This window comes from Bombus vancouverensis, chromosome 7 (assembly GCF_051014615.1).
Source record: "Bombus vancouverensis nearcticus chromosome 7, iyBomVanc1_principal, whole genome shotgun sequence".
Taxonomy (NCBI): domain Eukaryota; kingdom Metazoa; phylum Arthropoda; class Insecta; order Hymenoptera; family Apidae; genus Bombus; species Bombus vancouverensis.
Window position 1 is genome coordinate 6,763,092 of NC_134917.1, and position 15,945 is coordinate 6,779,036.

Below are 15,945 nucleotides of genomic sequence, written 5' to 3' on the forward strand. Positions count from 1 at the left end.
TTACGGTCGTTCTTCTTACGAAGCTTTTGCGCAACCCGCTCTTACGTGGGTACTTTCGCTTTGCATAATTTACTCGCCGCGTTTCGATCGTGTATTCGTATTCGGGACGGCTATGACTCTCGCGACATCGTCCAGTTGCTTTTGAAACCGTCCCCGTCCTTTGGCTATTTCAAACCGAACGCGCGTTTTCCCCGGACTTCGTGGAAAATGCGCCGTCATACTCCTGTGAAACGATTTCTGTGAAACTTGTAGCCAAGATACACGTATTCTCTTCTATCTTTCTCTTTCCCTCTCACTGTTCAGTGTCTTCAACGTCCTCGAATTGATGAAGTTCCGTAGTTCGAACACAAGGCTCGAGCTATGAGCTTTGATCGTTCACGCCTCGAAGTTTGATTATCGATCACTCCGGCGCTACGAGTTCGCGTACCATGGCCAACGCGGAAATACTTCTCCGCGTGTTACAATGTTTGTAACTTGAGCATGATTGGTCGGGTAAAAGTCGTCGTTAATAGCAGAAATATCAGAATGATCAATCCGATCGATTTATCAATTTATTGTAGAGATTGCGTAGAGTTCTTTTATTTTAATTTTTAACAATGTTTTCAGAATTTTTTTATTTCGATGTTTTGTAAAATTCTCTTTTTCTTCATTCTTACAGAGATTTTATGGAATTAGTATATTTCTATATTTTCTAAAATTTTGCTTTTTTAATATTTCATAGAAATTTTATAGAATTCTATTGTTTGAATATCCCACAGAAATTTTGTAATGGTACATTTTTGACAATTTGGATTACTTTTAAGAAAGTACACGGATAAAAACTTTTCCCTTTACATTTATATTCTTCTATTCTTCCTTTTTGGTATGACTTTTATACTTCGATCGTAAATAGTTCTAGTGTCAAATACAAACGAGAATTTTTTAGAAATCTATTAAAATCATTTGAGAGTTTCTAGAAATTTTGAATATTTTATACGATTCAAAGTTGAGAGAATATTTGACTTTTTTTCGTTTCAATGGGGACATAAAAACGAGAAGAGAGATAGATCATAATTTGAAACCATTTTTAGGAACGATTTTTAAAAAGGAACTCGTGTATTACGGTGTGACACGCTTGGCGAATCTGTGCTTTCCAGTGGATATTTGTATTCGGTACGGCGCGCGGTTCACGACATCGTAAAAGCAGTTTTGAAACCTTTCGAGGTATCCTTGCTGCCGGTTTCTAAACGATTTCCTTTTCTTTCTTTCTCTGTCTGGGGTATTTTCACCAATAAAGCTTAATGTAAAAACATTTCAGAACATTTTATGACAACCCCGTTACACTCAAGCTGTTCTCAGAGAAGATATTTAAATAAACCCAATTCCCGAAAAATCCAAGCTAATTATTCTGTGTTAAAAATACATTTCTTAACCTACACTAATCTATCACAATATATGAAACGTGGAATTGCTAGTTTGCATGCGGATGTTTATGCCAACTCATATTTCAACGAAGAAAAAACGTGTATTTTATTTTAAATATTTCGTATAATCTTGTTGATTAAGTGTATTCTATATATTTCCATATATACATAAATTTTCGATGAATACATAAATATCTATAATCTACCGATAAGTTCACTAACAGAGGTTAAGCAAAGTGCACTTGTCCTGCTTTCTCATTATTATACTTTAATTATAATTTCAATTCTCATTTTTCTTAAATTAATGAATAAAGATAATTTAGCGAATCAAATTTACGTAACAAACTCATTGACCCATTTTATTCTGTACTCTAACTGAAACTCAATTACTCCTAAGATCATTGGAACCGATATGTTTGACGGTTGCACGTTATTCACCAAAATCGTCGTTCACCGCAAACCTTTGGCTAACGATCGTTTGCCGTGAGCACACGCCCGTGAATCGATACATATTTACGCAGACGTATCGACGTTATCTAGTTGGCCGATCATTTCGGAAGCTACATCAATCACGTGGCCAATGTTTGAGATCAATTCCAGCAATCTTGCGCGATAACGGGATCGAATAATCGACGGTGACGAACGTGTACCGCGTTTACGAGACAATTTAGTAGTCGTTTATCAGCCATTAAAGTCGAAATGTTCCGCTGTGGTGCACTGTTCCGCGTTTGCCGCCGCGCGAAATTCGAAACCAAAATTTTACGAATGGTTCCCCGGTGACGTAACTTCGCTGAACGAATGCGAGTCGCGTAATGAAATTAACTCGCAACAAAAGCACCGTGTAAATAATGTAAAACGACGTTTCAATGTTTCACCGTTGGAGCCACACTGGAAATTTCACCGTAGAACTTTCGCGCTGCGTTCGTATTGAAATTATGAAAGTGCCCCGAATGGGATTCACGCGATGCAAACGACGACATCCACCACGGAATACGAATTAAGAATATTCTATCCTTTTTCTCTCTTGTACAATCCTTTTCTTTCCTCTCTTCTATATTTTTCTTGTTTTAAAACGTTTATGTTAGCGAGTAAAATTCACCCATCGAGTTGATGCTATCGTTAACGCGGCGTCTCGTCGTTGCGGCCAAGTACGGATTTTCGGGCGCGCGCGTCTGACGACAAACCGCCTAATGTACTGCGAACGAAACCCACGTGCGAAGTGAACGGTCAGACGCGCGCCGAATCAACGAAACCCTCCCACTCGCTTAACTGCAAATTCTGTAGGTTCGCGAACTTTGAACGTGTGATAAGTGCGTTGCATAAGTCGAGTTTACCATGTATTTTCAAGGAGCTAAAGTTGGACAATGTATCGAAATATTCCTACGCTTATTAGAAGTCAAACGCTTACATTTGAATTACATACAAACTCATAAACTTTCGATTTACTCAAGTTAAACTAGAATTTTAGTACGTAGAATTTCCTATAAAATTCCACGCCAACCATATATCATTCAAACGTCAAAAAGAAAAGAAATATTTGCCCGTTGCCTTATCTCGAGTCATATGAAACAGTACCACGAGCAATGTACTCCTTGATTCCACGAAGTAACTGTTCTCGCATAGAAACAAAAAAAAAAGCACACACACCTACTGTCCTGTACACAGTAGCAGGCAACTGAAGTACTAGTAGGCACGAAGCGCATTATTCTCAAAAGGACGTTATGTAAACTCGACAATTCCGTGGACCCCGTACAACGGTTCTCCGACACGAGTGGAATTAGAAAATTCACAGTAGGCCATCACGAACCGGCCGGTACGTACGCGTGATTCTTTTTCCTTAAGATCGTATACAATCGACGTGGGAACGGTACGTTTCTATAAGACATACACGCATACACGCATACACGCATACACACACACACACATACACACACACACAGAGGTAGATCGTAACGGAGCTTTTTCGTTACCTTTTATGCTCCCGGACGAGGTATGAGGCGTCTGCGGTGCGTGCGAGGTCAGAGGTAACGGCGAGCCCGAGGAGGTCGCGGAGTGTTCCAACTTGGAACTCACCGCGCTCCACATCTCGAACATGTTGAACGCCGTGGTGATGGCCTTTAGTCACTTCCAGGCTGCTACTCCCGTAGATCACCCGGCGCCCTTTACAAGCCCGGCGTAACATCCGCTGCGGCGCTCCGCGACGCCACCCGAAAGGACGTCTTCGTCGAGCGAGACGGATATCTTTCGAGGTGTACGCACAGATTACTATATATCTCGTGGCCCACGTGTCACTCGAATATCTTCTCTATATTGTAGTTAACTATCGTTCCTTGATTATTCTATATTATGGTAACGTTGTACTATGCACCACCACGTTTATCGTTACAGCTAAGGATCGTTACCCAGAACTTTAATACGAATTTCACTTCGTACGGTTGTACCTTCGTTTCGTTTGCGACTTTTCGATTCTATACGAATAAATATTGTTTTTACAATATTTTACCGGTTCCTCGATTGCTTCGCGTTAAATATTGTCGAATCGATGATCGTTAACAAAACTATTTCTTAGTAACACTTCTCTTCTTTTTTTTTCTACTTCCTTACCGATTATTTACTAAGCTCGATTTTATTCACGTACTTTACAAACGGCACTGAAACCCGTTTCTCTTCTACCTTTTTTCTCCCTTATCGATACACTGTTATTATATGTATATATATATATTTACATATATATATATATAGAGAGAGAGAGAGAGATGTACCACTACCGGTATCGTGAACCGATTTTAAGCGTACGAACAGCGACGCGTTCTCTCCCTCTTTTTCACCGGTATTGCGTTAACACCGCGTCCATCGTCATCGTCCACTTCCGTCTCCACCTCCTCTTCCGCCTCCTCCACGCCACCCCGACTCGCCCTACACCACTGCGTGACACGGTTTACCGCGTATCACCTTTCTACTGTTATTAGTATCGTCAGCACCTTGGCTAATGAACGTCCCGCCGACTTGCCGACCAGCCTTAATCGCCGCGAAGTTGAAGCACACCGAGCCGACTGGTCGTGATCGTCGACGTTACGATCGTGTCCCTTGCTTTCGTCGTCGCTTTCGTTGCCAGTACCTCGAGTGACATGGCGCCACGGGCGTCTCACGTTCGTAGATCGTCGATCTGCAAACAGTTTCGTCAGCATCTTTGCCCCTCTTTGATTATCGTTTCGCTCGGTACTGCTGACATTTTTTGGGAAATTCGAGAATATGCAAGTTTTATCAAGGTTTTTTTTCAGGAAATTCGAGGATTAGAGAAGAAGATGGAAGGTTTGAAAATTAGGATTGTGAGAAGGTTAGCAAGATGAAGATACTTCGAATTCAGCTGGATACAGAGAAGTTACGAATTAAACTATCGAATAAAGATACTAATTGATGTTTTGGATCTACAGATCCATTTAGGGTTTATATCGCATTTTTATTTAGGGACGCGTGTAATGGAAATACATGAAATTATATTTCATTTGTTTTAAGTAAAACGACTTGCTCCGCCGTTTATCAAGTCTACGAAGTATTCTGCGCACGCAACGAAAGCACAACAAAGAGATTAAACGAAAGAGTAATTGTGATATGGAACATAAGGAAAGACAACAATTACACGAGCCACGTGTATAAGATGTAAAAAGAGAGTCACGCAAGAAGAGAAGTGAGAGGTGTAAGAGGATCGGATAAACCAGAAGCGACACGCACGTGTTTCGAGACGAGTATCGTGTTCGACACGTTAACGTATTCGTCTACTCACATATGCTCCGGGCACTTGTCACACGATTGCCCGACACCGTTAAATCGCGAATTTAATTAACACGTTGCATCCCGTTACGACAAAACATGCTCGGCGTATAGTGAAAGCAAGAAAAGAAAGCAACAAAACCGCAGCCCGTATACTTTATATCAGCCTGACGCCTCAATCGAGAAGTCAATCAAAATTCTTCTTCATCGAAAACAGCCTAACGCCCAGAAAAAGAAAATTTCTTAGAAAATGTCGAAAGGAGAATTGACTTGAAATGAACATTTGCAGCTATCATACATATTTGCATCTCTCATATTACATAACAAATTCCAACGCTTCGGTCGAGAGTTTCATCAAAATTTTGGAAAGAAGCACGAAATTCCACATCATCGAGAAACAACCAAATATGTATCCTAAAAGAAGAACGAAGAATTCCTTACAAGACAAAAGAATAGAAAACTCTTCACCAGATCACCAAATTCCTTCAGAGAGAAGAACAAAACTTGTCGAAAGTTCGTAGTGAGAATTAAAGAATAGAATTGCTCGTCATCGGGGGATGAAGCAGGGCGTCGCGTAACCTCAGAACGTGGTCGATCGGTCACGACTTGACACGAAAATTCAGACATGTGCACATCGATCGTGCATTTCCGTACACGGGCTGTTCCCCTTTAATCCTGCCGCGTTGCAAGTACTAGAGCCCGTGTCGAGGGGAACCGCACTTTGCTATCGAGCGAACCTCGCAACCAAGCGACCACCAGCCGAGCCTGCCTTGCCTTGCCTACCCACCCACCCGCCTATATACCTATCCACAAGCGCGTATAGATATACACACAATGACGCGGACGGGAGCACATCCACCAACGGCCTATTCCGTGCTTTCATGCCGCTATACAGTGCCTCTCTAGGGCAGGTTGGGATTCACCGTGGAAGGAAGCATCGTCGAGGCGATGCGATGTGCCTACATTCGCGACTCTACTCGCTACATACGTACCTCTTCGTGTAAGTATGTCCCTGCGTATGTCCCTGCGTGCACGTATAACACGTGCATGTGACGAGAATAAATGTGCACAAGGTGTATGCCAGAGAGAGGAACGTGTATCTGTATAGGTACGTGTGGTTTTTTGTGTACACCTGCATGAAGAGAGCATGTACATCAGGAGAAGGGAGAAGAGAACCGTGTACATGCAAGGTGTTCGTCATTTACGTTGCGCTCAGTAAGGTGAGTATGTATACATAACTACATGCATGTACATAGACGACGACACACTGCACCCGTGTAATGAACTGTGTCACCATGATTTGTAGTCCAACAGGGATGTGCACGTGTGTGACGTGGCGGCCGGTGTACACGCCAACGGTGTTACGCAATAACTGCGACGAAAGCGCGCGCGAAAAAATCGCGACTCCCTTATATACGCGCCTACATATGTATACGTAAATATACGGCGGTCCGGAGTGCACACCGGAGTACTCTAATGAACCGTATCGCTGCTATATTTAGTGCACCGGTAAACACGCCGCTACGCTAATCCGTAGATACTGCACGCACTCCTATCATTGTATAATCACGCAAAAAACACCATATATGTATCTGTGTGTACCACGATCGACGTTGCTATAGTAGTTTCGTCCGTGCAGTGTTCTGCAAGTAGTTTCATGTGTATAAGTGTGAGTACTCATACATAGACATACGGGCAAAGAGAACCCCGCTGCATGGTTGCAACCACGACCTACACACCGAGACGAATAGCGAACCCGCTATTATATATGGTTTGCAGCGGAGAACGAGTAGAGAGGAGAAAAAGATGAGACGGTGTACAGCCTGGTACGTGGAACAGAAAGAGATAGGCCTATAGAGAAAGAGAGTAGGCACACGATGGGAAAGAAGGAAGAAAGGAAGAGCGGAAGGAACGAGGGAGAGATAAAGAGGGAGATGGTGTACCGTAGTACGGGCTACATTCTGTCGGCCCCACTAGCCCACTGACTCGTTGCCTCGATGCACTCCTCGTTCCTTCTTTCCCTCTCCTCTACACACGGTCTTCTTCCCTCTTTTCTCGCTCTATTCTCCGCGGCTAGCGGGCCTCCTCGTTCGCCACGCGTCCCGTCGAACATGCACGTTTATACGGTATATATACGTAACTCTACACACGCTGATATGCATCTATACACCACTCTATCCCTCCTGTATACGGTCTTTCCACCGGTGTTGCTCGAGTTCCGTGCCGGTGTGCTGCGCCTCTACCGATGAAATGGGGTGATAATGAACCGTTAACCCCTTTCGCGACTCGATGCGCGCCGGTTCGCGGTTTTTTTTTATGAATATATCTCTACACCAGCTATCGGACATCCGACGTTTTCGTTTTGTTCGGTGTGCACTACATGGTCGTGTAGCGTGGAATTCTTTAGAGATGATACATTTTTCGACTTATGAGAGTTGGTTTCCTTTAAAAATCCTTTTTTTTATAAATATACTTATAACGATTGATAGACGGCAATATAAAGCCTTCATTTTCTTGATAAATATTGAATTTCCTATACAATTTACTAGATGTATTTCTAACGTTTGTAATATTCATTCAGCATTTTTATAAAGAAATCAAAAACGTATTCACACGTTAATTCGTAATACGATTAATACACGACTTAATATGTAATACAAAAAGGAATCTGTAATGAAACTTTGTAAAACAATATATTACTTATATAGTTATCCAGGAAATAATGAATATAGAGCAAGTTCAATCTTTCTACAACGCAAAATTGTTCCTTAAACCGTGTCCAAGGTGTAACTATTATTCTATTCCGAAACATTCTCCAAATCCAAATCAAAGTGACATAATCAACAAAACATCGAACACGGGTGTACTCGCCATACCGGCGATAACGCCATCTCGACGTCCATCGCCGGTTAACGATCCTCCAATTCATCTATGCATCCATTATTGCGCGGTTAGCACGCTTACCGCGCGACAATGTGTAAACTCCTGGTCGATCTTCGTTAGCTCTGATGCAAACGAATGATGCGACGTTGTTCTGATTCTACGGCAGTAATACTATGCAATTCGAGTACTTTATATTTTCCATAGTTGTATTATATTTTCAATAGCCGGATTTGTGCGCATTGTATCATTAAACGTATGAAATTGTCAAATCGCGCAGCATCGAAATCTTTTTCTACATTCCTGTGCGCTGTTTCTTGGACAAATGAACAAACATTACTGCTGAAACTTTACAAATGACACGTTACGAGAATGATGGAACCGACGATGTGAAAACGTTAGAAACATCGAAAAGAGACAACGTGAAAACATTAAAATGATCGAATGGAGGACCTGAGGAAACGATACATCTTCGTTTCACTGGACTATTCGATAGATCGATATATTTTTAATGAATACACATCGTGAAACCTACTATTAGGTTTGAGTTAAATTTGGCTGAGATTTAGGTCAGGTTTGGGTTAGCAAGACGAAAATTAGTCCCCTGCTTCTAAATTCCAGTATAAATTACCCATACAGTGTCGTGATTTAGCACTGATGACTATGCAATTCGTCATCTTTATATTTTTAATATTAAAACTTCCAGAGTGATCAAAATAACCAACTTGTAACTTCTTCATAAATTTTATAAATCTATAATTGAATTTTTAGCACTTTAATTATCTGTCTTTGTAAAATATATAGATAAAAGTTTGTTTTTCTCCTGCATTATATATTTTTCCATTTTGATATCTTTCATACGCTTTAGTTATTCTGTATAATACATAAAATCATGCAGTCTCGCGATTAGGAATATTGATGTATCAAATCAAGCAGGGCGAAATCGTAATAAAATTATGTTTCTCGTCTACACCAAGCATCATCACGGCTGAAACAAACGTATAGGCTGATATCCGGCGCGAAGTCTTTCTCTCGTCAATTTTACGCGTTCCACGTGACACGAAGATCCGCGACACACCGCGTGCAGAAATTGAAAAACGCGGGTCGAAGCTACGCTAAAGCGGTCGACGCGTTCCTGCGGCACTTCGTAAACTATAGCCCGAGCCCGGCCGCTATACGTGTGTATCCCCGGTGCACGCGTGTGTCTGTGAATTACTTTCGCCCCGGGGGGCATCGCATCTTATTTAGGTCGTGTACACCGAGCGTATACTTTGGTTCTGGCACGAGCGTGCCGGCGTTATTACGGCATCGCTGCCACTGCTGCTGCTGCTGCTGTTCTGTCCGACACACCGAGGGACGCAGGTGATTCGCTTTTACACACTGCACCGCGTACAAACGCACGAGTTTTGTCATTGCGTTTCACCAGCTAAGATGGATAACGACTTTCCAAGGTGATACTTCAATTGAGATCACTGAACAGGTGATACGAGTATATGGTAAGTATGGGATATTAGCTGATTGATTAAAACGGTGTTTGTTAGAAAACTTAATGAATATACAAATGAAATTACGCGAATGAAAGTTCTATTGCCTACGTTATATGTTGATAAATAAATCTTAAATGAAATTTATATACTTCACTATTGGAAAAAATGACATACTGTCGATTTATAGATATTCGTAGATGATAGGACTCTTACGAAAGATGAACTAAATCTGGAAAGTTATTCAGGATCAGAATCATACAAGGACCAACAGAGTAATGTTTAATTCATTATCTGTTCATAACTCACAGCTGCAAGTAATTTGTACATATTTTACTATATCCCTTCAATCATCAGCTAGCATCAATACAAAATTTTTAAAATCGATTAATCCTTTTCTTAGTAATTTAGGTCAATTATTACGAGATTAGTAGGTGTCCTAATACTAATGAACGGGGGTGTAGGTAGTAGTACGTACTCATTCGGATGAATAGTAGACTCGACAATCTGACTAGTGATTTATGATCCCATGTAAGTTGCCGAACACCTGAAGGGAATTTTATTGCCGTCAAGGCAATAAATGTAGGCAACAATCTGATTGATAAATTTTTCATTTAATCACGATAATCAAAACCGAGTTAACAAATCAATCTCTGAATATCTGAACATGTTATATACCACTGACGACTTTCTGATTGTTATATTTATGCAAAATTAAACACAGATAATGATCCGCAGATTTGCGATTACGTTTCGAAGAATCAGAACTGACATAAAAGTTGTTACGCACTCGAACTCTAACTCGAATGCTGCTTCCAAAAGTTTAATACTTTAATTACTCGTATTGGAAGATAATTACAGGCAATTTGGAAGAAGTGGTTGGAAATAGCAGAGTACCTCCGCAATCTTCTTAAGATTGTTTCCTTCTTCCTTTTGTACTAGAAAATATATAAATTATTATAATCGTAGAATTTTAATACACCTAATTGTACTTTATTTTATAGCAAATGCTTTCACATCAGCAGAACTTACTAATGTAAACAGAATAGTTCCTGTCACGAGGAAGAAATTTTAACGCATTCTTCGTTAATTCAATAAATATCATTGAAGATGAATAACGACAGATGTAACTGTTAAGTTTTATTCGAAAGTGACAGTCCAATTGAGATTATTTCGAGTCGATGATCACGAAAGGCATACATTAACGAGAGTTTCGATTGTGCTACAGTCGCAAACAACTTTTCCCGTTTCATATTGCAGCACATAGGTATTTCCGCTTGCATCATGGGGACATCGTTAGAGATAAGAAATTACGAGTATCCACGGCTTTAATGTGCTCGAGAATTATGCTTTCTTAATTACTCCGATGCACGTGGCATTTTATCGAGGACTTTCATTCAGAAGTCAACGACACCAACCTGCGTAACAAGTGTGCCACCAATATTTATTGGAAACGAGAAAGCGGCTGACGTCCAATAATCCACTTAAAAACACCTTAGGAAACTATTTTGATTATGATTGCGATTTAATTTTCTACTCGGTCAGTTGATAGGCAAGAATGTTACACATCCAGTATTTTAACGTTACGAAATGTAATTAAGAATAATCAGTGCCACTTATGCGATATTATTTATAAATGTTAAACCCAGTTTTTTAAAACTATTCCTAATGCATAATCTGTGTCATTAGAATCTATTATTATTTATCATCTTGATTCTTCATATTTGTTATTTCCGATTTTTAACCATTTTTATATTCATAAATATTTTTTGTCATTCGAGATTAATAATTTTTTAACGACTTATATTATACGTTTTTTTAAACATCATTAGATTGAATACTGACGAAATGTAATACAAGGAAAAGAACTGCGATTATTTTTAACTGTGTTGAATTGTAGATCTTCAATTACTTGCACAGTTTTTTAATTATAGATCATTCTATTTTAACAATATCTAAACGGACGTAATTTCTTGTAAAACATATAATAGAAACGTTTAAGAAACCACCAAATGCCACTTAAAAACACTGATAGAGACCAGAGGAAGAGAACCACAATGTTTTACGCTCAATTATCTTCAGACATTTGCGAATAAATTCGCAACTTTGTGTCATTCTACCATAATTACTTTTTATAATTCACGCAACAAAATTCTTTAAGAATCGTCGAAAGATAGAAGAAAATCACTATGCTTTACGCTCAATTATACGAACGAAATTTGTTGTAACTTACATCGGAAGATCTTATAGCTGGAAAGACGAATTAACTCAAATACCTAATCATTCAGACATAATGATTTCTCTATTTAGAGATATCGTATTTTTCAACGTGTCATATCATTTCTGTTACGAATAAATTACATCGCATTTACATTTGCAAAGAGTAAAACCAACATACTTAATAAAATAAAATCTTACTATTATATATCTTTACTTGTTTCTAATTTCGTAGTTATAGAAAAACGATCCCAGTTAGCAACAGTTAAAAACGGACAAATTAGACAACGATGAAATGTGAACTAAAGAAGGACACCAGAATACTTTATATCCAATAACATATTTTGAAATATTTAATATTTATAATATAAATATTATTATATTTAATATTTAAATTCTCTCAAACGTTCTCAATTTCTTTACATAATCAATAGGTCATCGTAATGACAATATTCAAGGATATTATTTCAAAACACCCTGACAAGTCTTCCAAAACCTTTAAAACCTGTCACTTCCAAAAATCCCTAAAAACCAGCATAAATCAATACGAAATAATCAGTGAATCGTCTTAACCATAATATTTAGGAATATCACTGCTAAATATACTGACGGGTTTTCGAAAAATCCTAAAATCCTCAGTTTCTCAAAACTAGTCCTGGAAACCAGCCCAGAGAAGAAAATTCACAGTGCAACTGTTTCGACTTCCGGTTAACGGTACTTCCGTCCCCAAAGATCGTATTCGGGGCGCGCAAAACAAAAGAAAAGGTAGCGTGTATTGCGCGCAACTTGGTGCGTGTCAGCGACGAAAATCGAGATGAGAACCCGCGCTTTCCCGTTCGCCTGCGTGCGATGCCAACGCGCATGCATACGCGCGAGTAAGTAAGTACACTGCACGCAGCGGCGTCGCGCGCACGCATGCACGCACGCACACAACCGATCGGCCGCGAGCGTATCGCCGCGCGCGCAACGTAGGTATTACTTAATAATATCCATAACCGGGAGGTAAATGGGAGTGTAGGCGGGACGGGGCGAGGGAAAGACAGCGGCGAAGAGCGAGAAAGAGCGAAACACTTGCGAACGAGGAGGCACATCGCGAGCCAGAGAAAGATAGGACGAGAAAACAGGGGAACATTCACAGTCGCATGAAAGGAGCGTCGAGCGTTCGGGAGAAAATAAATAATATTCGTATAAAATGAGGTATAAAAAGAGAAAAGGAAAAGAATTGAGAGAAGGAATGAGGAAGGAAAGGTCGAATGGAAAATGCTAAAAAAGGGAGAGTTTCCAATTTAAATCGTGGTTTCTTTCGAAACGGAGGAACTCAATCAGTAGAAACTGACAAATGGCACGGTAAACAAGTGGAAACGGTAGAGATCACGCAATGTCGACACACAAGCACGACTATCGAGAGCTTCTCCGATCGTTAGCTGGTGAATGTAATCGATGCTAAAAATACGATCGAAAACGTCACTTGCATCTCGATCGCCGTGCCCCAAATACCACGAAAAATTTCCGAACGAACCACGAACCTCCCCTTACGTTTATCCTATATACTAGGTCGGGAAAATCAGATGTAATACGACAAGGTACAAAATAATGTGTCCGTCTACCACGATTATATCAGAACCGAGCGAAACGACGAGTTGATATACAATAAACACGTAAAATCGTGAAACCCACCACTTCTGCGTAAGTTGCCCTCCGAGACGTCAACCAGGGAGTGCACGATACCTTTGGTCGATCCAAAAATCACCAGGTTGGCGATAGCGATCCTCTCTTATCACAGAAATGCAACCCTGTCACAATAGCTGCGTGTGTGTCGAGGCCGGTGGTCTCGACGCATCGTTCACTTTCACTGGTGAACCGGCCATGGATACCGGGGACCACGGTGCACACACGGCTGTAGCTGCACACGCTTCTCGCTGAGGAACGTTCGCCACACGAGGGGGTGAGAGTACTCTCCGCGCCGAGAAACGTCGATATCTTTTTTTTCCCCCTCTTGCCAGCCGCCACTCGCGGCGAGTCCCAGTGTGTCCGATAACGGGGCTAAATCGTTCGTTATGCTTTCAAAGAGGATCTGCCAGCGATCTTTCTTCCCTCTGACCGACTGTCGACGGTCGTCGTGTTGCGACCGGGGCGTCGACTGACACTCGCGGACAGTCACGACCCCATCCCTGCGACTTTCCACGCACGAGGATCGCTGAGAGCGCGATCGAACCGAGCCGATAAAGGGGATGACTCCGTAGTCTCGCGTGCCATCGGTTCTCCACGATCCACGGCCGATTTCCGCTTGAACCCTCTTACTGTCGTCCAACGTACGTATATCCCCTGTCACTCACCACTCGCGGATCTTCAACCCCCTTACCCTTTTTCCCCTCGTGTTAGATTATTTTTATATATACATATACATTTATATGTATATATAAGATTCTTTATTTTTTTTTTTCAATCCAATAATCTCTACTATATCTATGTATGCATGTGTATACATGCGTAGGCACGACGACTTAAAGCACTCGATTCGATCGTACAATATTACCGCATATGTAAAAAAAACTGCCCGTTACACGTTCTCCAACGATCGGGACGATCTGGCCGCGTGTCGTTACATCGGTCGCAACGCGAAGCTCACACTTTGCACACGAACGTTATTTAAAGACCGGTAAAAGAGCCGTGCCGTTGCTGATGTAACTGTCCCTTGAACGTGACGAACACAGTACTTGCGCTACCGTGGCTCCGGGTTGACTGGTGCGCGCCGCGCAAGACCGGAGAGAGCCAGCCCCACCGTGACACTATCGCCCTCTCGCTCGGTCCTAGCGTGTCTCTCCCTCCGACTGACTACGAAGGGAGCGAGAGAGAAAGAGAGGGAAAGCGTGAGCGCAGAGAGGCAGTGAGGAGGGCTCGACAGAGAGGGTACGGGAGTGGGGTGGTGGGACGCGATAGGGAGATTACGTGGAGGGAGGAGGGAGAATCGAAAGGGACGAGGAGGGTGAGAGAAAGAGAGACGAGAAAAGAGAGAGTTAGCAAGGCGAGCAGATCCAGCAGAGTGCCGGAGGGGCGAACTAACCGAGGAACTCTATGTGTGTATGCGGCTATCTGTCCCTTAAGACAGACCGAGGGGGTTGAAACGGTGGAAAAAAATACACGGTAGAGACGCGGAGGGTGGTTCCTGACCGGTCGCGGACACAACACTCGCGAGTCGAGTGATTGTTGTAAACAGGAAAGGGTTGGCGTAGGTCGTCCCCCTGGCCTGCTTTTTCCTCCATGTGATCGTCGGAGTTTTCGAGGTCTGCGTAGCGCGAGAGAGGAAAAAGCGTGGTAGCGCAGCCGTCCTTTGTGAAAATCGCCGCGCGTCACCACGTCCGGGGGTTGAAGATGCGGTTTCGCCAACTCCATTTGAAATGGACTTTTTCGTCTAATGCAGGCGGTTTTAAGAATCTTTCTCTTTTTTTGTTTTTTCGGGTTTGCGGGCGGAGGAAGAGAAAGTGAAAACGGAGAGAGTGGAATAGGGATAGAGGTACAATGGAAGTGTGGATACTTAGGAGTTCAAAAGAGCTTCAAAAGAAGGGGGTGAACGAGGGAAGCATCGACAGAGTGTACGAAGAAACGAGATGCATTTCATCGTGCCCGTAAATATAAAGTACCATGCGATCACAAAAGAAAGGGAGGATTCTCAAAGGGGAGAAGCAGGTTGAGATAGGCTGGTCTCTCTTATTTCTTCGTCTTTTTTTTTCTAACAATAGTTCGCGCTCATTACGTTTTCATCATCAGGGTGATGTCACGAGCTAGGAAGCTGTCGTCGCTGCAGAGCCGGAACTTCTCTCGTTCCTAGAGATTTCCGGAAGGAAATTAATTTGCTCTCACGGCGAGCGTTTAATTTATTACCCTTGCACATTGCGAAGTCTTGGAGAGGAATGCAACGGGAGAAGCTCACGGTGGAAGTCGCATCACCGAAAAAATATAAAGAAAAATTTCTTTACTTCTTTCGTAGGCGTTAATAAAATAAGAAGGAACGGATTACCGACGGTGAAGAATATCGCAGCTTATCCTATAAAAAATTCTTCGGAGATATATCCAACACGGAAGAAGCTTTAGAAAGAGGTGGCGCGTTTAAAGGGAAACAAGTGGAGCAACGTCGTAAGCAGATCGAGAAGAATATACGAGTGCGGAAACTTGTACGATAGGAGAAGCGC

At 41.7% G+C, this 15,945-nt stretch overlaps 1 protein-coding gene across 6 annotated transcripts in view; it reads right to left on the minus strand.

Moving 5' to 3' along the window:
- LOC117164253 (Hormone receptor 3) overlaps nt 1–15,945 on the minus strand; it is a 117,745-nt gene that overhangs the window by 66,912 nt on the left and 34,888 nt on the right. Inside the window, exons 1-2 of one of the 6 annotated variants that reach the window (XM_076619769.1) lie at nt 13,433–14,508; nt 3,374–4,569 (exon numbers count right to left, since the gene is read on the minus strand). The exons of 4 other annotated variants lie outside the window; for them this stretch is intronic. In XM_076619769.1, the coding sequence (XP_076475884.1) occupies nt 3,374–3,497 (124 nt within the window). In that variant the 5' untranslated portion in view covers nt 3,498–4,569; nt 13,433–14,508. Of the gene's footprint in view, nt 1–3,373; nt 4,570–13,432; nt 14,509–15,945 lie in introns of those variants that run through there. One more of the 6 variants, XM_076619772.1, reaches the window with a different exon arrangement.